Source organism: Somniosus microcephalus, chromosome 9 (assembly GCF_052327205.1).
Source record: "Somniosus microcephalus isolate GS21.2 chromosome 9, FLI_Smic_1.0, whole genome shotgun sequence".
Classification (NCBI taxonomy): Eukaryota; Metazoa; Chordata; class Chondrichthyes; order Squaliformes; family Somniosidae; genus Somniosus; species Somniosus microcephalus.
Window position 1 is genome coordinate 174,152,289 of NC_140995.1, and position 27,871 is coordinate 174,180,159.

The 27,871-nt window shown below is 41.7% G+C and overlaps 1 protein-coding gene across 6 annotated transcripts in view; it reads right to left on the bottom strand.

Moving 5' to 3' along the window:
* Positions 1–492: 492 nt before the first annotated feature.
* The window catches only part of myb (MYB proto-oncogene, transcription factor), a 41,661-nt gene continuing 14,282 nt past the window's right edge, over positions 493–27,871 (bottom strand). For 2 of the 6 annotated variants that reach the window (XM_085997552.1, XM_085997553.1), the window contains exons 6-15: positions 23,802–24,033; positions 23,258–23,338; positions 22,818–22,922; positions 21,196–21,450; positions 15,451–15,590; positions 13,916–14,030; positions 13,697–13,816; positions 10,462–10,569; positions 4,545–4,661; positions 493–1,836 (exon numbers count right to left, since the gene is read on the bottom strand). In XM_085997552.1, the coding sequence (XP_085853678.1) occupies positions 1,723–1,836; positions 4,545–4,661; positions 10,462–10,569; positions 13,697–13,816; positions 13,916–14,030; positions 15,451–15,590; positions 21,196–21,450; positions 22,818–22,922; positions 23,258–23,338; positions 23,802–24,033 (1,387 nt within the window). In that variant the 3' untranslated portion in view covers positions 493–1,722. Of the gene's footprint in view, positions 1,837–2,877; positions 2,930–4,544; positions 4,662–10,461; positions 10,570–13,696; positions 13,817–13,915; positions 14,031–15,450; positions 15,591–19,974; positions 20,338–21,195; positions 21,451–22,817; positions 22,923–23,257; positions 23,339–23,801; positions 24,034–27,871 lie in introns of all 6 variants that reach the window. The other 4 variants (XM_085997555.1, XM_085997556.1, XM_085997557.1 and 1 more) reach the window with 3 other exon arrangements.

The following is a 27,871-nucleotide window of genomic DNA, read 5'->3' on the forward strand; positions in this document are numbered from 1 at the left end:
ATATACAACACTCTATTCCTTCATCCAAATCATTAATATGTATGGCAAAAAGCTGAGGCCCCAGTACATATTCCTTGGGAACACCACCTGCCATGTCCTGCCAATCAGAGATTTAGGCGCAAACAATTTTCTAGGCCTTAAACTCAATTTGTTGGACAGTCAGCTCCCTTATTGGCTAAAAGTTGTCTCATGAAATATATGCAATATCCTCTACATCTAATCATTTCACTATCATTCTTCTGTAATTATGTTACAGATGTTATTTGCAACATTATACCAAAATTATGGAACATTGCCCTGAAAATAAGTACTGAAAAATCAAATTAATGCTGATACTAGCTTGTTCCCAATGGCATGCAAAACAAAATACTAAAAAGGAGACTTCAGAATGACAACGGTCCTAATCCAAGTTATGGTACATACACATAAAAGCAATACAATTTAGAAGTTAGAGTTTTTGCAACACTATCAAAATAAAGTGAAACACAAATCTTTTAAGTAGAAAAACACACTTTATTTTATGTACATGGCAGTTGATATACAATAGTAATCAAAAAGTAGGTACAGTTGATTTGCACCAAGATGATACTAAGGCAGCACATTTTGACAATCACCTATTTTTGTTTTAAAATTAAGTGTTCAGTACGTGTATACCAGAGGCATTTGATATGGCAGTAGAATGAAGCCAAGACTTCTTGCACGAGTTGTTCAATGAATTGAAAATATATCTGGGCCCGAGTGCCTTGAGTTAAATATGAAATGAATGGGACAAAAGTAAAAAATTTAGTGAATATATCAGTGTTCTCCCAAAATACAAAAGGTGCATCATATTCGTTTTGTCACAATAAGACAAAACATTTCACTTTCCAAAAGTTTGTATTTGTAAATGCTAGGTTTAATAAAAATACTAGCTACCAGTGCATTGTTGATCAGCTAACACCATTTTCTCTGATAACTCTACTGCCCGTTTCATGCAGCATGTCTACATGCTAAAGTCTTTAGCAGCACAACACATTATCCATTTGGCATTTACAAAATTAACTTACTGAATAAAATATACATTTTTCATACATAAAACTTTTTTTTACATACAGTATCAGTATTATGCAAGCTACACACAAACACACACATGCGCATATATTATATATATATATATATAATATATGGCTCAAAACCAGACCAAAAAAAATCAAACAAAAACAATACTTCAAACCCAGTCAATTTTATATCTTCGAAAGCTTGATTTTTTTCATCCAATTTGGTTTGTAGTAATGCTATACCTCTATTTTGTCAACAGTGCATTTCATTTAATTTATTAACTTACATGTTTAAATTACAACAATCAGTCTTGAAGTACTTGCAAAGACCAATTGCTTTGTCCACCACCAAATACAGAAGAAATACTGATATGTTCCAGTCAGCTCTCCACAACTGAAAATAGTTATTCAACCTTTTTTTAAATACAAGGAGTCATTTTTGTAACTTCAAGCATCATGTAATGTAGGTAAATGTGATACTTGTCTTTTTGGCTGGAAAATACAACCACTCTGGTCTGACAAACTCAACAGAAATGTGCTTAGTGAAGAATGCACTTTGTGCCATTCTGAGTTATTGTAATACAACATTGCTCTACATCCATCAATGGAAACTTCATGAGAAGAAATGTTGATCATGACTCAATAATAAGTGTTTCAAAACTTCTTAATGCTTAGTTGGAAAAGATTACATGACTAACGTTCTGGTAGAAAAGGTGTTCATGTATTTGCGTGCTTGTTCAGTTACAATAAGTTGATCTTCAGTTTTCCCACAAGCCACAGCCTCCCAGGTATTAGCAAACTGCAAGAAAAGACACAGAAGTTACATTTCAGTTTGAAAAGCGAATAATTAAATCCTCTGCCTAAAACATGCTGTTCAAGACTCCACTATGGGCTACTAGCAGATATAGGGAAAAGTTAGATTTGTCCCATTGTAGTTACCTAGATTTTGCATTAAGTGACTAACCTTTCTAATTCTGTAAAAAGATATATTTTGGCAAATAATGCCACTTCAAAGTATTTACTTTGTTTTTGTGAAAAAACAATCACATTTAACAAAAAAGGAAAAATATAAATTTATTGAAATAAAAAGAACAATTAAATATCTAATTGTTCCTATTATGATTCTCTTACTGGCTCTATGGAGTGCTGGAACAGAGTTTCAGCTAACCAGGGTTCCAGGTCCAGGGACTTCTCAAATCCAGCTGGGATACCTGAAAATATATTACACGAGTCCAGCTGCCAGTATTTCACATTCAAGTACAGAATGTACACAATAATTACACCATCATCGTTCTTTCCCCACCCCAGAATAGATCAAAATTTGGAGTGCTGTTGGGGCTAATTGTCTTGAACTGGTGAAATTAATTGTTTTCATTTCCCTGTAAAAACTCTATATATTTATTTACAAATTTGGTGCCATCTACTGTGCTTTTCTCTTGCCCTTAAGTTAAATCAAACTAAAATTTATGTATGGACCGGATAAGATTACGTTGCATTCGCTTAAAGCCTGTATTATTATAGTTGAGTATTCTGACAGTTCTTTTCAGTTTACACAGTGGGGGCAAAATTAGTTAACACCAGTAGTGTAAAACAGGTCAATAGCAAATTGGCATTTTACACTACACCCAAATTTCTTTTCCACTGAAGTCAAAGCCGATTCGCTACCAGCCCATTTTGTGTTACTGGTGTAGACCAATTTCACCCCCACCCCCGAGACTAATCTACTATTTTCAGAATGATATCTTTAATATAAACATTTTACTAAAGAAATTAATAGCATATGACGTGCTAAGAAAATGGGAGAGGAAATTCCAGTCAGTAAGTAAAAAAATAATCTTACAGGCCCAAGAAGTGTGGAGTTGGAGGCCATTCCCACCTCTTCAGGTAAAGCCCTATGATATAATTAATGTTTTATGTATGAAAACATTTTATCAGTTTCAGTGGTCAATTTATTACATGCATGTTTTGGAACATTAGGAGTTAATGAAAACCTAAACCTAACTGAACCAATTTTCTAAATGCTTGCTGCTAGCGCAGAGCCTGCCAGGAGTCATATCGGGAGACTGCAGGCACTTTCCCCATGGTTTTCTAGCCATTAAAATTATGGACATATAAGCTGGTGAGGTGTGCAAAACTCCACACCAGTAGCACACATACATAAAATCATCACTTCCATCTCTACACAGAACAGGTTTTGATGGAATGGATGGTGAAGTGGGTTGGAACTGTTTATAGCGGTTAGGATCTGGAATGCACTGCCTGAAAGGGTGGTGGAGGCAGATTCAATAGTGGCTTTCAAAAAGGAATTGTATAAGTACCTGAAGGAAAATTTTTTTGTAGGGCTATGGGGAAAGGGCGGGGGGGGGGGTGCGTGGGACGAGCTGAAGTGCTCCTGCAAAGAGCCGGCACGGGCTCGACTGGCCAAATGGCCTCCTGTGCTGTAACCATTCTATGATTTAAAAAAAACCTCTGAGTCTTGGGCTTGAATCCAGCCCAGGCAAAATGAGATTTGTGTTCTGTTAAACAAAGTTCAATCAGTTTCATTTCAGTCTCCAATGAATGAAAATTCACAGCACACTATTCTCCTATTTTAGCATTCTCACAATGGAAAATGATGGAATATTTTAAGCATTTAGATTCATTGAGGCAGCATAAAGGAGCCTGATGCTGTACCATATAAATCCTTAACTGTTGTTAATTAGTGCATGCAGAGAAAATCTGGTGTTCCTCAGCAGTTCAATTACTTACTTTACAAGCAGCAAAAAAAAAGCTAAATAAGCATTGGATTCTTCAGTTTGTAACTCTGAATTTAGTTTTTACTATTTTCCAAATACTTGAATTAGAAAAATGGAAAGGAAAATAATGCCCCAATACAACAGATTCAAAAAGTGGCCACCACCCTCCCCCCCCACCACAAGTTTAACACCAATTATTTACGAAATATGCAAACACATATTAGGCTCTGAACATTGATTTTAAATGCAAGCTTTACAATTCTTACTGAATGTACAATTTTGATTTGTAACAATGTTTTCAGGTGAATTTAAACTTTGCAAACTTATGCATGAATCCCTAATATAAAAATTATACTTTGTGCTTACATCACAGTATAAAATGACAATGATGGTCTTCGCTATAAGACGCTCATGCACAAATTATAACTGTTTATTTCCCCTCACACCCTCTTTAAGAAGTGAGTAAATACAATCAAACTGCACAATTAAAAGATGATGGGGTGAGATTCAACTTTGGTAGGGGGAAACAGGCGATAGTGGATCTTGGCATCCCGCCAATTTTCCTTTTCACGGGAAAGGAAAATCTGGTAAGGTGTGTAACAGGTCGACGATCCACTAACACCAGTTTTGTGCCTCCGCCAAAGTTGAATTTCACAGCCAATGCACGGATTTATATTACTCATTAAACCAGAATTTTAACAAATTACATTCCATAGATTTGCAACGTTCAATTATGTAGTTTAACCTTTGTTGCATAACATTTTATACATACCTGCAAAGGGCTGCCCATTTGCCTGTTCATTTGTGCCGTAAATGCTTTGTTAAGAATATCATCTGTCTTCTCTGATACAGGCATCATTAATACAGAACTAGTCAGGAGATTTTGCATCTAGAATGAAGATGATGATCAAAATCAGTTTCCATTTATACTGCAGTGTATTTTTAAAAAAGGTAATTTTTCTTCCCTTTCCCCTCTCTATCTTCCGTAGGCATGTGCTATCAACTGCTGCGATAGTTGCCAGCTAACCTGCTCCCAGGCCTCTCCTAGTCTATGGTTACATTAGGAGGTCCATGAAAGCAACCCAGAGTAACTTTGATCTTCCTTTCCTCTCTCTGTGGCAAAATGCCCGATATTCAATAGGCAGCTTAAAAAAAAAAGCACACCAGTATTAATAAATCATCATGCAAATAGGGATCAATGTACTACCAACACACTCTCCTCTAGTTGCTGTGTGTTTAAGTAAATACCACACCACAAAACCAATCCTTTTAAGAGTCATTTACCCTGCTATAAGGACAAACAACCTTTTCTATTGCCCTTGAAGGTCTTCTCTATCTCAACACTTTCTGTGACCAAGACAGCAAGTTGGACTTTAAGCTACTCTTGGCTGTAGCAAGGAGGGGCACAACAGTACACTGATGGTAATGTTCACTCACTCCATGAAGAGATGATCAATACCTTTCTGCATAAGAAATTGGGAGCTCAGCAGAGTGGGGAAAATGGGAGCCTGCATCCAGCTCTACAGCAATGCACAATGTGCACAAGACCAGTCATAAAGAACACCTGCTTAATTAACAGTGGACAAATGTGAGAAGTCACACAACACCAGGTTATAGTCCAACAGCTTTATTTGAAATCACAAGCTTTCGGAGCGCTGCTCCTTTGTCAGGTGAAATGAAGAGATGCATATAGGCACAGCATATATAGTCAGAGAACACTGCCAGATGATTACAGGTAATCTTTCTAACTGCCCTTTATCCCACCTCGGCAGAGAGATAATCACAGCAATCAAAGGTGTGGATGGTGTCCAAACAGGTCAGTCAGGAAAACATTACATCAAAGAACAATGAGGTGGGGTCACCAGGGGTCAAATGTTGCAGATGCTGGGGTTTGTATGGAAAACAAAAAACAAACAAAGAACAATAAAAAAAAGATTTTTTTTTGCTGGAAATCACAGCAGGTCCGGCCGCATCTGTGTAGAGAGAACAAGCCAACGACGACTCGAGTCTGGATGACTCTACGTCAGGTGGGGTTACATGTAGCGTGACATGAACCCAAGATCCCGGTTGAGGCTGTCCTCATGAGTGCGGAACTTGGCTATCAGTTTCTGCTCGACGATTTTGCGTTGTCGTGTGTCTCGAAGGCCACCTTGGAGAATGCTTACCCGAAGATCGGAGGCTGAATGTCCTTGACTGCTGAAGTGTTCCCCGACTGGGAGGGAACACTCCTGCCTGGCGATTGTTGTGCGGTGTCCGTTCATCCGTTGTCGCAGTGTCTGCATGGTCAGACCTTGGGTTCATGTCACGCTACATGTAACCCCACCTGACGTAGAGTCATCCAGACTCGAGTCGTCGTTGGCTTGTTCTCTCTACACAGATGCGGCCGGACCTGCTGTGATTTCCAGCAAAAAAAAATCTTTTTTTTATTGTTCTTTGTTTGTTTTTTGTTTTCCATACAGACCCCAGCATCTGCAACATTTGACCCCTGGTGACCCCACCTCATTGTTCTTTGATGTAATGTTTTCCTGGCTGACCTGTTTGGACACCATCCACACCTTTGATTGCTGTGATTATCTCTCTGCCGAGGTGGGATAAACGGCAGTTAGAAAGATTACCTGTAATCATCTGGCAGTGTTCTCTGACTATATAAGCTGTGCCTATATGCATCTCTTCACTTCACCTGACGAAGGAGCAGCTCTCCGAAAACTTGTGATTTCAAATAAAGCTGTTGGACTATAACCTGGTGTTGTGTGACTTCTCACATTTGTCCACCCCAGTCCAACACCGGCATCTCCACATCATAATTAACAGTGAACAGTTGAACAAAACAAAAACTAGCCAAAATACTGAAAATTCTTTTGGAGAGAGAGAAATTAGGGGCTTTGAAGGAGCAACATGTGTTTGTCTTGTATTCAACTAAACAATTAAAACATTTAGGCCTAGAAATTCGGTATGGCCCCGCCAGGTCTTTTGCGCCCGAAATTTTGCGCCCGCCAGGATTCCCGTAGCGCCCGCCTAAAATTCAGTTGCGACGGGCCAAGACGGCGGCGGGCGCTATTGCAGGGTTTGGCCGCCTCGCTAGGGGCGATGAATGTCACTTTCAGGCGTCCAGCTCCCGCTGCGGCACCCGATGCGGTGCGGCAGGCTGGGGTACTGCAGGCCTCCTCCTCTTAAGGAGGAGCTGCCTGCAGCCATCAGATCACCGGTGGATTCCCCCGGCAAATGAGCCCGGCACCACGGAGAAGTGCCGGGCTCGCGGGACTCAGACATCAATGCCGCGGGGGGGGGTGGTGCAGGAGTCCGGGGAGGGAGGTGCGGGCAGGCGGCCGCCGGGAAAGCGGCCGGCCGCCGCTCCACCTTTATGCGCCGGCCTTTCGGAGCTGCAAGACCCCGTTTCACAAACGCTGTTTGCGGCTGCCACGGGTGAGGCGGCCGCAACTGAATTTGGCCATCAGGCCGGAATAGCATTGCAACCGGGGCGCTGCGCACACCGATGACGTCATCGGTGCCGGCGCGGCGCTACCGGCTAACGCCGATGTTTGGGTCCATCTGAATTTCGGGCGATAAAAAACTTCAGGCGCAAACCACTTTATAGCCAATAAGTGGGCGCAAACGCGACTGAATTTCTAGGCCCCTGACTTTTATTTCTTACCTTTAAATATGCTCTTAAAAACATTTGCACTTTCTTACCCACCCTTTTTTCTTCAGTTTCAATATTCTAACCGTATGTTATTTTTACTGCCTTGTCCAGCCAATAATTAAAGTCCCCAAGAATTATATAAAATGATCCTGTAAACAATTTTTATTTGGGGATGGGGGTACGGAAACTTTACTTTCAAAGATCATATGATGGTATTCCAGGCAATTTATGATATGGCTAAACATTGATGCATTTGACATTTTGATATTAGAAGCTTAACAGCAGACAAACATGTTACATGTTTGTATGATATTCCTCTGTTCACCATTTTAAGAGATGTTAACTAGTTTAAAATAATGGGTTTAACAGGTCAACTCTTCCATCAAACGTGGACAAAGGAATCTCATATAAATGTTTAAGAGTTTGCCTGCTATTATTGCCAACAGTAATTTCTAACCTAAGACCTTCCACCCTTTCTGCTGGTTTGCACGGGTTGAAGAACTGATTAAATTATTCGGATCCTATTAATGTCAAAATAGTTTTTCAAAAATTTTGTTCTAGGTGTTTACATGTGGTTTTGGAGGATGGTGAGGTTCCTCTCAAAACTGATACTTTCTTTTGCTGTAAATGGCATTTCTTGTAGTGTAAATGGCATTTCTTGTAGTTTTAATAAATAAATTCCTTATTTGTCAAATTCCATCTAATTTGAGAGCAATTCTGAGTATTAAATTCTGTCAGACTGTTGGTGAATAATCTGCTCCATGCTTTTAGTTTTTAAAAAAAAATCTACATTTCTTTGACCTACAGTAGCAAGATTTTGTCAATGTCATATAAATAACCAGATTATATGCATTCTTCACTATAGCCCCGATTTTAACTCGGGAATCTGGCAAGCAGGGTCTGAAATAGGCAATAAACTATCTTGACCACGGCAGCAGATAGCCTGGGTGATTTTAACTCCTGGGACTCATCTACAATGTCCCCAGTCAGTTGCCTGCCTACAACCAGCGGGAAGCAGCAGCTGACAGAAAAAGGAATGTCGGGTGGCACGCAAGTACGTCGCGGATAGCGATTTTGGGATCGCCTCGGGCAGGGGAGGCTTAAACTTTCCTCGTGGGGCTCAGGGAAGCACTCCTGCTCCTCCTGGCACCACATGAATTTTTTTTTAAGCTTGAGCCTCTTCTGGCTTGACTCTTTCTCCCACTGGGTTCAGCTGGAAGGAAAGTCACAGTTTCCCTGCTCAAGCCATTGGTTAAAATATCAGTCGTGCCCCAATGAAGTCACCAGAGCCTGATCTGCATGTTTAAAGAAGGACTCTGTCGGGTGTCCTTTGTGCCTGTGCAGAACTGCACTTTCAATGAAAGACTGTGGGAAAGGAGAAGCAGGTAGGAAGGTAAATCTCCCTGATTTTTAACTACCCATCTGTTCGGATTCTGCCATTCACACAGGGTTTAAAAAAAAAAAAAATTGCTCCTTATATCTTTTATTCTGAGTAATCTAGTCATGAAGCAGAAAGAACCCTTCGGGCAGATTCTAATGATCAGGCAGAGCACGCCAGCTGGCCGACCTATAGTGTTGATGGGTAGCCTAGTTAATTTTAGGGTCGGGCCTCATTACCATATGGCCGGTGGGCTACAGGTGCCAAATGGGCTCCCCACTGCAGCTTGCTAGCGTAAGATCAGGCAGCCAGGAGGATGACCCGGCCAGCATCAAGTTAGGTCTGGGTGGGGCTGTGTTCATGGTGGGGTTGGTGGGGGGGGGGCGAGATCCTTGTGAGGCAGCAGCCTACATTCATTTTGTGGAGCCCAGAAGATTTGCTCACCAAGGAGGCAGCAGCACTAAAACAGTCTTTTCCAAATCTGCAGGCCCACAAAATTCAAATCGGCAAATAAGAAATATAAGTGAAAATCAGACCAATGTAGTTAGCTATGTTATCCCACAATTAAAATACCTGCTACAGGGGAGTGAATGAGGGCTGTTGGTGTTAGTTCCAAAAAAACTACAGCCTGAATTATTCCCATCCTTCTGCAGAATCAAATATGATGCCTTCACAGTTTATACATGGAGTTTTGGGATTATTTTCAGCAACACGAGATGGTAAAAGCTGGATTTTACCTGCCGAGACGAGTTGGGGGCGGGACTGCTGCCTTCCGGGTTCTAGTCCCGCCACCAGCGACGTCCAACGCACAGACGCTATTTTCCTGATTGGTCTTGTTAAGCCCGCCCTGCGGGCTTGCCGGCCAATTAAGGGAAAGCCAGTGTCAGGTGACGTTAGTTGATGACGCTTCATCTGCCAGTTTTCTTAAAGGGACATGTACCATTTATTTTTGACAGATGATTTATCAGTGTTTGACAGCATTGATGTGCTGTCAGCACTGACAATCACTGTACAAAGGCGAGCCCTTGCACCCAGGCTCTACAATGGCACTCTCCTTAGGATAAAACAGATGGCAGCTGCAGGTGAGGTTACAGAAGCGATCTGTCACTTCTCCTAAAGAGATGAGGCCACACAAGCACTTCAAAGCTTGTCACCTACAGAAAAATCTAAACACATTAAAAATGACTTTCCCAACATCTCCTTACCTCTGATACTCACCAGTGTCCCATTGGATCGTTCACACTACTTCTGCAGCTGTCATCTATACACAAACATTACAACAGACCCACAGCACGCCTCACTTACCCTGGCGGGGTTCCCCGGCGTCGGGAAGCCCGCAGCAGAAGTCCCAAAACAGGCAGTTAAGTGGCTATAATCCTCTTCCCGCCCCTAGGAGTCGGGTCCCTGCACAAATCGGGGACCCGACTCCCGGGAAGATTGTTTGGAGGCGGGTTGGGAGCGGGATCCGCTCCCACTCTTTTTGATTTTGCCAGCAGTCCCGTCTCCAAAGGGCTGGTAAAATCCAGCCCCTCCTGTCTATCTTTCCTCACTTTACTTTCAAACCAGTTGACAAGTGACAACGCACAGTATTTGAACATGAACTGTTATCTTATTAGCTGAGATGGTTGAAAAAAAGAATAACACAAGTATAGAAAGGTTTAGCATACATACAGGTACTTCTTCCAAAGGACCCTGTGAGAAAAGCTGAGTATTCAAGTGTTCCCTTTCCCATGGTGCCAAAGTAAAGTATTTTCTCATTTTCTTATCGGGAGACTCCACCTGAAATTAATGTGTAAATTATTGAACTACGTACACTGCTAGGAATGTCATAAAAAACATCCTGAACTACAAAGAAAAAGTACACAATTATCATGATATAATGATCCTCATTCTCTGAATGAAGGTCTTCTCCACACACACACAGACAAAATGCTATTTGCTCCATTGAGTCAGTACTAAAGTTAGCGCTAAATGCACTCAAGAGCAATGTCCCCCATAAGCCTCCTGCACGGCCTGCCTCCCCCAATGCGCGGCCCATTCAAATGTTTGCATATGCTTGGTATCTACAATATAAAAGCCGGTGAGTGGCATGCGTGGGACCTTGTGGATGACTGCACAGCTTAGTGGGAACATTGGTCAAGAGTATCATAGAATGGTTACAGCACAGAAGGAGGCCATTTGGCTCGTCGAGCCCGTGCTGGCTCTCTGCTAGAGCACTTCAGCTAGTCCCACTCCCCCGCCCATTCCCCGTAGCCCTGCAACATTTTTCCTTCAGGTATTTATCCAATTCTCTTTTTGAAAGTCATGATTGAATGTGCCTCCACCTCCCTTTCAGGCAGTGCATTCCAGATCCTAACCACTCGCTGCGTAAAAAAGTTTTTCCTCCCGTTGCCTTTGGATCTTCTGCCAATCACCTTAAATCTGTGTCCTCTGGTTCTTGACCCTTCCGCCAATGGAAACAGTTTCTCTCTATCTACTCTGTCTAGACCCCTCATGGTTTTTTAACACCTCTATCAAATCTCCTCTCAACCTTCTCTGCTCTAAGGAGAACAACCCCAGCTTCTCTAGACTATCCACGTAACTAAAGTCCCTCATCCCTGGAATAATTCTCGTAAATCTTTTCTGCACCCTCTCTAAGGCCTTTATGACATCCTTCCTAAAGTGCGCTGCCCAGAATTGGACACAATACTCCAGTTGAGGCTGAACCAGTGTTTTATAAAGGTTCATCATAACTTCCTTGCTTTTGTACTCTATGCTTCTATTTATGAAGCCCAGGAACCCGTATGCTTTTTTAACCGCTTTCTCAACCTGTCATGCCACCTTCAATGATTTGTGCACATATACTCCCCAGGTCTCTCTGTTCATGCACCCCCTTTAGAATTGTATCCTTTAGTTTATATTGCCTCTCCTCGTTCTTCTTACCAAAATGTATCACTTCACACTTTGCTGCATTAAATTTCATCTGCCACGTGTCCACCCATTCCACCAGCATGTCTATGTCCTCTTGAAGTCTATCATTATCCTCCTCACTGTTCACTATACTTCCAAGTTTTGTGTCATCTGCAAATTTTGAAATTGTGCCCTGTACACCCAAGTCTAAGTCATTAATATATATCAAGAAAAGCAGTGGTCCTAGTACCAACCCCTGGGGACCCCCACGGTGTACCTTACTCCAGTCCGATAAACAACAGTTCACCACTACTCTCTGTTTCCTGTCACTTCGCCAATTTCGTATCCATGCTGCCACTGTCTCTTTTATTCCATTGGTTTCAACTTTGCTGGCAAGCCTATTATGTGGCACTTTATCAAACGCCTTTTGGAAGTCCATGTACACATCAACTGCATTGCCTTCGTCAACCTTCTGTTACCTCATCAAAAAACTCAATCAAGTTAGTTAAACACGATTTGCCTTTAACAAATCTGTGCTGGCTTTCCTTTCATTAATCCACACTTGTCCCAGTGACTGTTAATTTTGTCCCGAATTATTGTTTCTAAAAGCGTCCCCACTACTGAGGTTAAACTGACTGGCCTGTAGTTGCTGGGTTTATCCTTACAACCTTTTTTGAAAGAAAGACTTGCATTTATATAGCGCCTTTTACGACCACCAGACATCTCAAAGTGCTTTACAGCCAATGAAGTACTTTTGAAGTGTAGTCACTCTTGTAATGAACAAGGGTGTAACATTTGCAATTCTCCAGTCCTCTGGCACCACCCCTGTATCTAGGGAGGATTGGAAGATTATGGCCAGTACCGCTGCAATTTCCACCTTAACTTCCCTCAGCATCCTAGGTTGCATCCTATCCGGTCCTGGTGACTTATCTACTTTAAGTACAGCCAGCCTTTTTTATTTTTTAAACAGATCCAGTATCTCGACTATCTCCTCTTTTGCTATCACTCTGGCAGCATCTTCTTCCTTGGTAACGACAGATGCAAAGTACTCATTTAGTACCTCAGCCATACCCTCTGCCTCCATGCGTAGGTCTCCATTTAGGTCCTTAATCAGCCCCACCCCTCCTCTTACTATTTATATGCCTAGAGAAGACTTTTAGATTCCCTTTTATGTTTGCTGCCAGTCTATTCTCATACTCTCTTTGCCCCTCTTATTTCCTTTTTCACTTCCCCTGTGAACTTTCTACATTCAGCCTGGTTCTCACTTGTATTCTCAACCTGACATGGTACACAGGGAAAATCTACTTCTGTTGGCACAAAAAGGTTAGCACTAAATCAATATTCAATTTTTTTTTTTAGCGCCATTCCTGAATTTTGTCTGGACACCCAAGGGAAAAAAGAACTAAAAATGACTGGGTTAAGGTCATCAAACTTTCCCTGCTATTCTCCTTCATTGATAAATTGTTGTAAGAATTCAAGAATTATCATGATTAGAAATTTCAAAGCTACTTTTCAAAGAATATAATATTGGTGTAGTAATTCATCAATATTGTATTATTAACCAACACAGGTATAAAGCATATGTGCTTTAATTGAAGATTAATTGAAAAACATAACCTGGAAATTACTGTGTGCGATGTTATCGTACAAATGCTTAACATGCTTATATAAATTCCACTCCCCATTATTTTAATGGCGTTGTTAACCCATTTAAAATAAACAGGTTAAGGCTTCCATTAAGATAGCAGTCAGAAACTTGATATGAGCATGTTAAGTGTTTGTATAATAGCAGTGCTTATAATAATTTCCAGGTTTATGTTCCTACCTCCAATGAGCTAAGGATAGGAGGAGGGTTGGGGAAAGAGAGAGACAGTGCAAGTATGAGATAGTTCTTTTAATCTCTAGCATATATTCTATCTTAATAAAATGTAATCTCCCAAATCTTGGCCTGTAGGCTTTCTGCTGACTGTACCAAGACTCACTGCATGAGACCAGTTAGAGAAAGGAAAGAACTTACTTCTTGCTTAATTTTCTTTAAAAGTGGTTGCCCATTTTCATGAAAACTACTTATAATTGCAGTTTCATCAGCTTCTTGTTTAATTACGTCCTGAATGTCTTCTGCAAGATGAGATGGTGTCTTACGATGTAAGGAAATGAGACATTATCAAAATCTTTCTATGCAACAGTTTCAAATTAACTTTTATACAGTGATGAACCATCAGCTAGACATCCTTACCAGCATCTTCAAGGGTCCATATTTGATTTCTTGGGCAGCAAGTGCATTTTTAAAGGGTGTGGGTGTTCTAGGTGAGCCTTCTAATATTGATCGTCTGATATTTGGAGTTCTGAAGCTGATTAAAGAAGAAAAGCTAAATTACTACCTTTTTTTAATTCAGTAGCCCATATTTTCCAACCCCCCCCCCCCACGGGTGCGTACACGCTCATAAGGGCCACGCAAGTTCCAGGTTTAGGCTCGCGAAGCACATGCGCTGAAACCCGGAACTTGCGATCTGTCAAGGATTCTCTCGACAGATCCAACGCATGCCCAAGAAAAGTGCCTGTGCAGGTGGAGAGTTGCGCTATTTGCTCAACTTCCGCCCGCTGAAAGGCCATAGAATTCTTACGCCTGGTAAAAGCGTAAGGCCTGCTTTTACCAGCATAAGAGTTTTAAAAAATAGAAAAATAAGATTTTATCACTCACTTATAAATTAAAAACCCTATCCAATAAGTTAAGTTTATATTAAGCCCTGTTAAAACATAAATAAAAATTAAATTTTTATTTAACATGTTTAATTAATTTTATATACGTAATGGTTTTTCTTTATTTATTTCAGTGTGTTGGTGCATTTTTGTAGTCAATCCCCATTCATACTTTTGACAGTTCCGTGCGTAGGAACTGTCAAAAGTATGAAGGGGGATTCCCTTCTTCCATTGGTTGAGCTGGCCCACATGATCCCAGGGGCACTTGCGAACCGTATGCGCCCCTGGGATACGTGGTCGTCTGCGCATTTCCAAGAGGAGAGGCCCAGGATCGGAAGCCTCCGTATCTCCGGGACCAGCGGGTAGGTTCCTAGATTTTTTGCTGATTGGAAACATCCGCCCGCAGGAAGCCTCCGATCGGAAATTCAGGGCCAATGTGTTAACTCATCCCTTTTAAACTCCCCTGCATTGACACCATTCTCTGTCAAAGTGAATACAGACTTTGTGGTCCTAGACCTTTGCAAATGCTGATTTTGACATGACTTCACATAACAACTCTGAATAAGTCCCTACTTGTCATTCTACAGTTCCTACTGATGTAATAAGCAAGACTGTAAAGTTGCCTGGTGGGAAGCCACAGCTGCAGTGCATAATAAAGGAAACCCACTGCTCAAACTGTCTGCCTCAATGATCATATTAGGGAGGACAAGTATAAGTTAAAATAGTGTCTTGCAATGTAATTAGTGATATTTGTGTATATTCTTTCAAAACACTTTGAGCATGCAGCTAAACATTTCGACCCACGAACTACAAAATGACAGCTTACTTCAAATTCTTATTCAATTGGATACTTTTTCTTAAAATACTTCAAAACAAATATATAAAATATTTAGGCAAAACATTCCGAAGTTAAGTTATGACAAAAAGACATTTCCTCAACAAGACTATGCCATATTCTACCACTACAAAACTATCACAAATAAGGCAAATCCTTCTACATGTTGTTTTCTTAATTAATTAATGGTATAAAAAAAGCAAACAAAAACGAACAAGAAGCAGAAGCATACTGACGCGTCGTTTTCTTTTTGAGGCTTGGGTGTTTGGTCACGATGTAGTGGAGTTGTTACAATGACCTTTTGATTGCACACTGGAGTCGAAGTTAATGCAGGAGATTCCATTTCTAGGTGGTCATTTGCAGATGTATTTAAAAACTGAAAAGAAAAGAGCCATTAGTTTGAACTGAATGCAACCAAAAACTAAAGTGTAAAGCACCAACTACACAGACCAGGGTAAAAGTGAACCTCTAACAGAAATGATTCTCATTTGTGCATTTGAAACAATTAAAATTACTGGTTGATGCAATCACACAACACAAAATAACACCCAAGAAAAAAAAAGTTCTGTTTCCAGTAACATCATAAGGTGACTTTCCGGGGTTTTGATAAAAGTGAAACACGAAGAAACTAATAAAATGTTGCAAAACTTTTGAATTTAATCAATCAATAAAATATTGTTTGGAAGCATTTCACTCCTGAATATCCGTTATCTTTTTGATAAAACAAAGAGGAAAAAACATGGGCCCTGAAAATCAGTCATAGAGTCATCGAGTTTTACAGCACAGAAAGAGGCCCTTCGGCCCATCGTGTCTGCGCCGCCCATCCATCCCTGTCCAGTCGAATCCCATTTTCCAGCATTTGGTCCATAGCCTTGTATGCAATGACATTTCAAGTGCTCATCCAAATGCTTCTTGAATGTTGTGAGGGTTCCTGCCTCTACCACCCTTTTAGGCATTGAGTTCCACATTCCAACCACCCTCTGGGTGAAAAAGTTCCTCCTCAAATCCCCTCTAAATCTCCTGCCCCTTACCCTGAATCTATGCCCCCTTGTTATTGACCCCCCTACTAAGGGGAAAAGTTCCTCTTTATCTACCCTATCTATGCCCCTCATCATTTTGTACACCTCAATCAGGTCCCCCCTCAGCCTTCTTTGCTCCAAGGAAAACAACCCCAGCCTGTTTAGTCTTTCTTCATAGCTGAGGCGCTCCATCCCAGGTAACATCCTGGTGAATCTTCTCTGCACCCTCTCCAAAGCAATTACATCCTTCCTATAGTGAGGTGACCAGAACTGCACACAGTACTCCAGCTGTGGCCTCACCAGCGTTTTGTACAGCTCCATCATAACCTCCCTGCTCTTATATTCTATGCCTCGGCTAATGAAGGCAAGTATCCCATATGCCTTTTTAACCACCTTATCTACCTGTTCCGCTGCCTTCAGGGATCTATGTACATGTACACCAAGGTCCCTCTGACCCTCTGTACTTCCTAGGGTCCTACCACTCATTGTGTATTCCCTTGCCTTATTTGTCCGTCCAAAATGCATCACCTCGCACTTTTCAGGGTTAAATTCCATTTGCCACTTTTCCGCCCATCTGACCAACCCGTTTATATCGTCCTGTAGCCTGAGGCTTTCCTCCTCGCAATTTACCACCCCACCAATTTTCGTGTCATCTGCGAACTTACTGATCATACCTTTTACATTCTCATCCAAATCATTTATGTAGATCACAAACAACAAGGGACCCAGTACCGATCCCTGAGGTACCCCACTGGACACAGGCTTCCAGTCACAAAAGCAACCTTCGACCATCACCCTCTGCCTCCTGCCACTCAGCCAGTTTAGGATCCAACGCGCCAAGGCACCCTGGATCCCATGGGCTCTTACCTTCTTGACCAGTCTCCTATGCGGGACTTTGTCAAAAGCTTTACTGAAGTCCATGTAAACCACATCCACAGCATTTCCCTCATCCACCCCCCTAGTCACCCCCTCGAAAAATTCAATCAGATTTGTCAGACATGATTTACCCTTGACAAAGCCATGCTGACTATCCCCGATTAATCCTTGCCTCTCCAAGTGGAGACTAATTTTGTCCCTCAGAATTTTTTCCAATAATTTCCCTACCACAGATGTTAGGCTCACTGGCCTGTAATTCCCTGGTTTATCCCTGCTACCCTTCTTGTATAATGGTACTACATTAGCTGTTCTCCAGTCCTCTGGTACATCCCCTGTGGCCAGAGAGGTTCTGAAAATTTGTGTCAGAGCCCCTGCAATCTCCTCCTTTGCCTCCCACAGCAGCCTGGGATACATCTCGTCCGGGCCTGGGGATTTATCCACTTTTTGGCCTGCTAAAACAGCTAGCACCTCCTCCCTCTCGATGCTAATATGTTCAAGTATGTCACAGTCCCCTTGCCCGATTTCTATGTCCGCATCGTCTTTCTCCATAGTGAACACAGATGCAAAAAATTCATTTAAAACCCCGCCTACATCATCTGGCTCTACACACAGATTGCCACTTTGGTCCCTAATGGGCCCTACCCTTTCCCTGGTTATCCTCTTGCCCTTAATATACTTATAAAACATCTTAGGATTTTCCTTTATTTTGCTCGCCAGTGTTATTTCATGGCCCCTCCTCGCCCTCCTAATTTCTTTTTTAAGTATGCCCCTGCACTTTTTATACTCCTCTAGGGCTTCTTCCGTCTTTAGTCTTTTGTAACTGCCAAAAGCCCCCCTTTTATTTCTAATGCATTTTTGTATATCCCTTGTCATCCAAGGTTCCCTTTGCTTGTTGGTCCCACCCTTGACCTTTACAGGAACATGTTGGCGTTGTACTCTCTCTATTTCCCTTCTGAAAGTCTCCCACTGTTTTGATGTGGATTTTCCTATAAGTAGCTGCTCCCAGTCCACTTTGGCCAGATCCTGCCTTATCATATTAAAATCGGCCTTCCCCCAATTTAGAACCCTTATTTCCGGGCCGTCTTTGTCTTTTTCCATGACCACCTTAAATCTCACCGAATTATGGTCACTGTCGCCAAAATGCTCTCCTACTGATACTTCCACCACTTGCCCGGCTACATTCCCCAGAATTAGGTCCAGTACTGCCCCCTCTCTTGTAGGACTTTCTACATGTTGGCTCAAAAAGCTCTCCTGGATGCACTTTAAGAATTCTGCACCCTCTAAGCCTTTCACACTCTGACTATCATCCCAATTTATATTGGGGAAGTTGAAATCCCCCACTATTATTACCCTATTATTTTCACACTTCTCTGAGATTTGCCTACATATCTGTTCCTCTATCTCCCCCTGACTGTTTGGGGGCCTATAGTACACTCCCAGCAAAGTGCTTGCCCCCTTTTTGTTTTTAAGTTCTACCCATATGGCCTCATTAGAGGAACCCGCTAATATATCATCCCTCCTTACAGCAGTAATTGACTCCTTAATTAATATTGCAACACCCCCTCCCCTTTTACACCCCCCTCTGTCTCGCCTGAAGATTCTATACCCCGGAATATTGAGCTGCCAGTCCTGACCCTCCCTCAACCATGTCTCCGTGATAGCAACAATATCGTACTCCCATGTGCTCAACAACAACTTCAGTTCATCCACCTTATTTGCAAGACTCCTTGCATTAAAATAAATGCCTTCCAGCCCTGCCATATTCCCTTTTGCCTTCACATATTTGCTCTGCCTTCCCAGCTGACTTGTTTTTTCCTCTGTATTTGGCTGTAAATCACCCCCTACTATAGCTCCACTCTGTACCCCATCCCCCTGCCAAGTTAGTTTAAACCCCCCCCCAGCAGTGCTAGCAAACCTCCCCGCAAGGATATTGGTTCCCCTCTGGTTCAGGTGTAAACCAGTGGACCAGTGAAAGCTACTACATTTACGCCGGCATTGTGCCACTAAAAACCTCCACTGCTAACCGTGAAAAATGTTCTGGGGGGTGTATTAGGAAGTTGCCTAATTTGCAAAGGGGGCCTAGTTTAAAAATTATAAGCAATTGTTTCCAAATCTTCATCGATCCAGCCATGATCTTGGCCTAGACCCCTAGATACTCCCTACATCAGCCCATGGGTCAGTCAGTACACCTGCTCTCACCAGGCGTACCTGCACCAAGCATACACTGAGTCCCAATGAAGGTCCAGGGAGCAGGAATCCAATATGTTCAAAGTTCTCACATCCTCTTCTGGTCCTGGTCATGTCTGGGACAGGCAGAGGGTCTGCCTCCATCAGCCCATCCCAGAAACTTTGATGGTAATCCAAGTGATCTAGCTTGCTTCTGCCATCCATTTTTGGGGACATACTTTTTAATAAACTCAATAATAACATTTAAAATTAGTTGGAATACTTCAGCCAAAAGGATACAAGTTAAATGTATCAAGAAGCAAAAAGATTGTGTTGAAATTGCAATATAGGAAACCTTTGTATCTAGGAGATCAGAAAAGAGTCCATGTCTTGGTTACGGGAAACACAACTTTTTGACTAAACTGAATACAAAATGTAAAAGAAAAGCCAAATATATTCTAGAAAACTCAAAGAAAAAGGTTGGTATTTAAGTGCACAAAAATGAAAGCATAACTAATTAGCATTGTGCTGATCTGAGAAGAGTGGTCAGAGGGACAGTGGTGAGTGGGTTAAAAATATAGTCAAATCAGTGAGTACAAAAGGGATTAGTCATTTGTTCCACAGAATTAGTTTCTAAATTGTTAACCATTTCATGTCTGTTGCAGTATTAGTAATATCTGTTGATTACTGTTCATCTACCTGTGAGGGAGAGAAGGGCAGACCTTTGACATGGGCACGCTTGGGAGTAGAGCAGCTGAAGTCAGCTAATGTGGAGCAATTACTATCACCACTGGTTGAGTGGTTGGGATGCCCTCTCTTTTTGCGACGAAGGGTAGTTGGTGGAGTGCTGAACTTTGAAGGAGAGGGTGAGCTGAGCGAAGCAGGGGAGCCCTGACACACCATGCTTTTGCTTAGGCTTGTGTTAGTATGTCCTTCACACTGGCAAACGCTGCTCTCTTTGTGCTGAAGCTGCGTGATTTTGGCTGTAACATTTTTGCTAGGTGAGCTGTCTTCCCCTTCGAGGAAGTCGAAACTGCTGAGATCACCCCATGTAGATGGATCCTGAAACAATTTGGGAGGCACGAATCTATAAACGGCGAACAGTGCCACCTGTGTAACTAAATGCTATATGCTATAGCTTTCAAAGCCATAGTAACGTTTGCTGGGAATACCCCTTTTTCAACTACTTGTACTTTAAGTCAGTTTTTAAAACATGTTTAAAATTCTCACTTCCTCCAAGATTTTCAGACAGTAAGATCTATACAAGCTAACTAAAAGCACTGAGTTATATATAAATTTGTTTCTCCTGCATCACTTTACAGTTTCTGACAATCTTACCTGTTGATTCCGAATGCATTAAAATTCAACAGAAATCAAAGCTAGTATTCCATTAAAAAAAAAATCAAACTTATTCTATGATTTAACTGTGAAACTTGATTCAGGATACTGAAATGTCAAACGCATAGGGCGGAACTTTCAACTTCGGCGGGGTTGTAAAATAAGTGATATCAGATCGGCTGCCTGTTCTACACCCGACCCAATTTTCCTTTCTATTGAGGTATATAACGAGCAGACGGACTGATCTTGCCTGTTTTACAACCCCGCCGAAGTTGAAAGTTGCAACGATAATTTTTACCTAGACAGAACCTTTTGCTTTTTTGTCATAACTATCTTGAATTTCACATCATGCACCATATTAGCATTTAAAGATTAACAAATAAAAAAGTAATTAACTGTAGTGATGAAATCTTTTGATAATACTATGTATTTTTTAAACCTTGTGATACTGACCCATAATTCCAGATCCCACCTTTTCAATAGCCAACTAAATTTAACCAATCAGACGCAAATCCAAATATAAACAGGAGTCATATGTATCTGACTTTAACCAAAGATCCAAAAACTGATAAAGTCACTCACTGAATCTATGAGTTGAAGTGTTTCTGTGTATTCAGAATTTGGAACATTTCTCAAGGGGGAGAGTATTCCATTAGGATGAATCATGCATCTTGCCGGTGATGCACTTTCTTCTGGCAAGCAACCGTGATCTATGTGAGGTGGATGTGCGGGCTGTCGATGTTCTCCCAGGCAAGTAATGGCCACACTGCTGTTGTGAACTCCTGCATTATCAATGACTACAGTACCGTTCCAACCAGAGTAGTCTGCTGCTTGAGTCTGCAGAAAAGGAAGAGAGAAAGTAAAGGAAGTTAGCAATTAGATTGCACAAGGTTGAGTCAGATATTAGCTTAAGCATTTTAGCAGTTGCATCATTCTTGTAAATTACTTTTGAAACCCTGTGTAAAGAGCTTTTCCTGCACTACACAAAATATTGCCCTGCTGGCTAAATTAGAATACACATTCGCAAGACATACTCTCGTCTTTTTTCTTCCCTCAACAAAAAAATTGTAGATGTTAAAATATTGTAACCAAGGTTTAAATCTCTTTATTAATTAATAAAGCAATTGAATGGGCTTCTGTCTAATCAAGGAAAATTTTAGGGCAATATAACTAAGTTGTGGAGTTGTGTTCTATGTGGCTTTTTTCCTGTGCTAGTTAAAATTCTAGTGCAGGCCATTTTCGAATGTTGAGTTAGAGTTGCTTTTGTAGCAGTAAATTACTGCAGCTAACCCTTTTTGATGCTACAGCTCACACCAACGCAACACAGAGGTGCGCAAATCAAAATTATCAGAAAATAGAGGAGAAATTAGAGATAAGCTTAATATGTAGTCAGGTGATGGAAGAAATGATAAACTTTTAAAATAAAATCAGGTTTATATAGTTTCTAAATGTAAACTATTAGTACAGTTACATAAATTATCATGCAGGTTATTTTTCATGCAAACCCACTGTACCAACAATTCCCCCTCAAAAACCCCGAGTATGCTGGCCATATATTTTCACTTGGGTTTATCTGGCTTTTACCACATACAGTAAAACCAAAACCAGTACTGTTGTTATTTTACAACTGAAATACTGCTCATACGTTATGGAATTTAGCGAAAAGCCAGCAAGAGTTTTTGTCATGCATCACTATCTGCTAATAATTTAAACAAAATGGGTTAATATAACCAGCCTTGAAAGTAATGCACAGTTTAAAAAGAACATTGAAGTAAACAGTCAAAACATGCACTTTAAAAATTAATGAATGCAAGTGATGAAATGCAATGCAAAAAAGAGCAAAGCCTTAGAGAGCCAAAGACAGATTTGGAAGTGGGCTCTAGATTATTTTTTTCAGCAAGTTAAAATTTAATGGATATGATACTGTGAGGAGAAACACATATATCACTTCAACAAATCACTATTACATGTAGTTATTAGTATGACATTTAAGATTTTTTGGAAATGAAATAGATACATTTAAACAGAAAATGCGTCCACTATTACTCTACATTTGTCTTGTCGAGATTTCAATTTTAAAGTTTATTTTTGGACATGACCGATTTGAAATTAATATAGAGCCTTTAAAAGGTAGAGATGAAAAGAAAGGAGCACTGGGGTGAAGCTGCTAGCCCTTTATCCAAGCCGCACAGTGACATTCTTACTGGTAATGCCTGCTGCCCTCTCAGTTCATTTTCAGTCGACATTAGTAGCAACTCTAATTCCTTTATTCTTTTCTCTTTTTCAGGATCTTCATCATTATAGTGCCTCTGAAATTAAGAGTTGAGGGAAAAGAAAGAAGAGATCAAAGGGTATGATTTTAAATATAATGTTACACTGATTAAGACTTCCAGACTTCAGCTACGACAGCTGAGGCCAAGGTAACCATGAAGGTCAAAGCCAACTATTAATGAACTTGCTTGTGGATAAATGGTAATGACTAGCTGCTAATATAGAGAGGATACATTTCTTCCAAAATTAAAATTTTGATCATATACTGTATTTCCTAAAAGGATGCATTTATTGAATTTAAAACTAACCTTGAAGAACAGTGGTCTTTGTAGCTCACATAAAAGTGACCAAGAAGAAAACAAATTCAACTTACCTGAATAGCTGCAGTGCCTGGTTGGGGAATGTTGGCCATGTTCACATGTAGAGCTACTGGGTAAGGCATCTGATTGGAAATCTGAGCAAATGACAAAAGAATAGTTAAATCAATACTGCAAGAGCTGTTGGTATTTATCTGTATTATGTTTACTTGTATTATAGTACAAATAGTATGAAATATTTATAACTCTGAAGCAGCTACAATCCTCAATAATTTATTAAGAAAATTAACTGCAGTTTGTAATGATAGATTCAGCTATTTATAAACACTGCACTCATAAACACCTATAAAATCTCGTATGCAATTAAGGATATGTAGCATCTTTTAATTTATGCAGAAAAAGCAACTATAATTAAAAGTAGAAATACTATATGAATACAAAGCCACATTCCTGAAAAAGTTACTGAACAGCTTTTATTCCATTAACCTTTTAAAATTAAGACAGATATACATACTACAGCACAACTAGGATTGGCATGCAAAAGCCATAAAGTTACTAGAAGGAAAAAAAGCACAACAAAAAGAAATCCTAGCATCTTACCTCTTGCGGGTCAGAAATGTGAAAGTATGCATAGTCACCATTTACTTGGGGTTGGGTAGTTGGCAAATGGGCAGATGGAGGAGTATGGGCAAAACCCATAATGTGGTTATTTTTTTGAAAATTTGTGGTCACCGTTGGCTGGCTATTTTTAGAAGACTCCTGCAGATAGCCCTCTTGCTCTACTTTACGACGCATTGTGGAATTCCAATGGTTCTTGATAGCGTTATCAGTTCTACACACAGATCATTTAAAAATGCATATAAATTAACAATTTATGGAAAAACAATTAAACTAGAGAAAAGAAAAGTTGCCTATAAATCAGAATTCTTTGACTGTTATATAGATTGTAGACAAACAACTTATGGAAAAATAGGCCATCCCCTTTAACTAGCAGTGGTAGCTAGATAGCAGTGTTTCACTGAGAGATACAGTATAGCAGTTCTTCGTTGCTTATCTAGCCACAGTATTCACTCAGAGACTGAAATCTTTTTTGTCTAGACATATTTGTTTACGACTGCAAATATGTTCATGTGGAGATAAACACCAATATGGACTGGAAGGCCGAACAGCCTGTTTCTATGTTGTAATTTCTAAGTGATTCTACGCTAAATCAAAATTCTTAATCATATCTGTGTTGTTCCTTCTAACAACCTACTGAAGTGGCGGCAAGCAGAACCTGTACATCAGACAATGGGAATTGAGACGTTGCATTTATATAGTGCCTTTCACAACCTCAGGATGTCCCAAAGCACTTTACAGTGTAGTTAGTCACCGCTGTAATGTACTCACTTTCGTTGAATCAAGAGAAATTATTTGAAACCTTATTCTCATTTCTAGCCTACACCAAAGGCTGATGAGTGTGTTACCAACGTTCTCTGTAAAATGCAAAGACCGTGATGATGGTGCACATTACCCCATCAAATATGGAAAGTCAAAACAGTTGGCAGCTAAAACCCAGGGCTGGATTTTGCCAATGGGGAGCTTTTGGAGGCGGGACTCCCACTTGTCGGGTTTCAGTCCCGCCTCCATCAACTTCTGGCAAACCCACGCTATTTTCCCTTGATTGACCTTGCTAAGCCCGCCCAGTGGACTTAGCAGGCCAATTAAGGGAAAGCCGGTTACAGGGAACGTCAACGTATGACGTTCCATCTGTCAAACACTGACATTCTCTGTAGTTTGATGAGTTCTTGAATTCAAGACCTCATCAAATCTCTTTCTTTTGCAGAAATGAGATGGTTGTTGCATTGGAGAATCTGTCATCTCTGCCGCGGAGGTGCGAGACTCTCCGCATACCCACCGATTGAAGCCTGCAGGAAGAAACAAAGGTAAGTACACTTTTTCTAACACTTTCCACTCACCTCGCATACACACCTCTCCACACCTGCACCCATCACTCACCTCCACAGCACACTTTTGGACCCCTCTGACCCCCACAGACCCACTACTCACCTCGGTGACCCTGGCGGGTTTCGGAGCCTTCGGGAAGCCCATACTTGTGTGGGCAAAATGAGGATAATCCTCTTATCTGCCTGTTAACTTCCTGTTAACAGGCAGTTAAGTGGCTGTAATCCCTTCCCGCCTCCAAGGAGACGGGACCCGGCACAGGACGGCTGCCCGCCTCCTGGCAATCCGCCCCCAAATTTTGCCATTTTCCCAGCAGTCCTGCCTCCCAAGGGGTGGCAAAATCCAGCCCCCAGACATTGATAAAATGGGCAATTGCAAAAGTACTCCCTAATGCTATTACCACTTACTAGAACTAGTCACCAAGGTCCGCTGCCCTATGCTGTAAAGTTCAATATATACATCGTGTATATTGCATAGTATGAAAATAACATATTAACAATAACTACGAATTTCACAAGACAATGGCCTCGATAATTACAGGGAGGCGGGAAAAGGGGGCTGTTTTGCGTTCGGGAAACTCAGAAGAACGGGTTTCCCCTCCGGTCATAAGAAATAGGAGCAGGAGATTCAGACCCTCGAGCCTGCTCCACCATTTAATAAGATCATGGCTGATCTTCTACCTCAACTCCACTTTCCTGCACTATCCCCATATCCCTTGATTTGCTTTATATCCAAAAATCTATCGATCTCTGTCTTGAACAATCTCAACGACTGAGCCTCCACAGCCCTCTGGAGTAGAGAATTCTAAAGATTCACCACCTAAATGGCCAACTCCTTATTGAGACTGTGACCCCTGGTTCTAGACTCCCCAGCCAGGGGAAACATCCTCCCTGCATCTACCCGGTCAAGCCCTGTAAGATTTTTGTATGTTTCAATGAGATCACCTCTCATGCTTCTAAGGTCTTGCCGAATTTAACGGCAGAACTTGATTAACATTTTTTGTCCCCATTTCCCAGCTGCAGCCAGCCAGATTGAGAGGCTGGTTGGCTGTCGGGTGGGTAGGCCTTCGGCACCAGGCCGCAGCCGGGGAACAGAGAGAAGGGAGGGAGGGATCGGAAAGGCCAGGCGGGGGTGTAGGGAAATGGAAGCTGGTGCGAGATTGGAAAGGTCAGGAAGAAATTGGAAAGGCCAGGGGTTGATCGGAAGAGTCGTGGGGAAGATCAGAACGGTCGGGGGGAGATCGGCAAGGCCGGAGGTGGAGATCAGAAGGGTTGGGGTGGGGGGTTTGGAGGAGATCGGAAAGGTCAGGGGTGGATCAGAAAAGTCAGGGGTAGGTTGGAAAGGCTGGCGGTGGGGATCGGAAGGGTGGGGGCGGAGGAGAGATCAGAAAGGCCAGGGGGAGATCGGAAAGGCCAGGGTGGTGGGGGGCGGAAAGAAGAGATTGGAAGGGTCGGGGGGGGGGGAGATCGGAGGCCGCAGCCAGGGAGCGTAAAGGAGGGATCGGAATGGCCGGGTCTGTTGGAGATCATGAGAAGCATGAGAGGTGATCTCATTGAAACATACAAAACTCTTACAGGGCTTGACAGGGTAGATGCAGGGAGGATGTTTCCCCTGGCTGGGGAGTCTAGGTGGGTGGGAGTGTCGGCTGGCCCATCGCGGGAGTGATTTTACAGGTAAGCTTGGGGTGCCATGGGAAAGCACTCCTGCTCCTCCTGGCCCACATGCAGTGCTGGAAACTGCTAGGATCCAGCAGTTCTCGCCTCCCTTTAGCTGTCGGGTTTCCCGAAGCCCGGGAAACCTGGCCAGCCAGGGTTAATCATATAATGGAGAAAAAATGTGAGGCACGCAGCCTCATTAAAATATTGAAATGAGCAACCCGCCTCCTGGGAGTGGGTTGGTTGCCCACCCCTAGTCCCACCTCCGTTAAAACCGGAAGTGGGCGGGTTCGAATTTGAGATTTTTAACATCTCACCCGACACAAACCCACCCGTTTTTGGGGGTTAAAATTGTGTGGAAAGCCATTCAGTCCACCTTGGCTCATCCATCCAAAAATACCATAAACTCCCTCCATTGCAGCATCTAATTAATTCTTAAATGATTTATTTGCCTCCACTACTCTGTCTTTTCTCATAGTTCAGATCATTACATTAGGGATTAGCTTCATCGATCTTCTCTGTGCTACCTCCAGTGCTTGTCTGTCCCTTTTGTGTCCTAGTGAGCAGAATGGACTGAGTATTCAAGGTGTGGTCTGACCACTATACAATTTGCTCATGGCATCCTCTGACTTGTATTCTTCTGTTTTGGCTATACAATTTAACATTTTATTGGCTTTGCCAAGTGCTGCTTTGCATTGGTTGGACACACCAAGCACTGAGTTTACTAAGATTCCCAGGTCTCTCTTAACTTCTTCCTTAGTTATTTCTATACCATTGTAGGTGCACTGTCAATTTTCTTTCTATGTGCAATAAGCCACTTTAAATTTTATCTGCCATTGTCGTGCCTACTTAAATATTTTGTCCAACTCATTGTAATTTCTAAGTTTCCTCCTTATTCCACTGGCCCTCCTTAGTTTAATATCTGCAAATTTGACTAATTTGCATAGTTTCTGAATCCACATCATTGATGTAAATGAAACAGAAGTAATCCCAATACCGACCCCTTGGGCACCCCATTCAATACTCCCTCCCCCACCCACTCTGACACAATTCCTCCAACAATTTCACGTT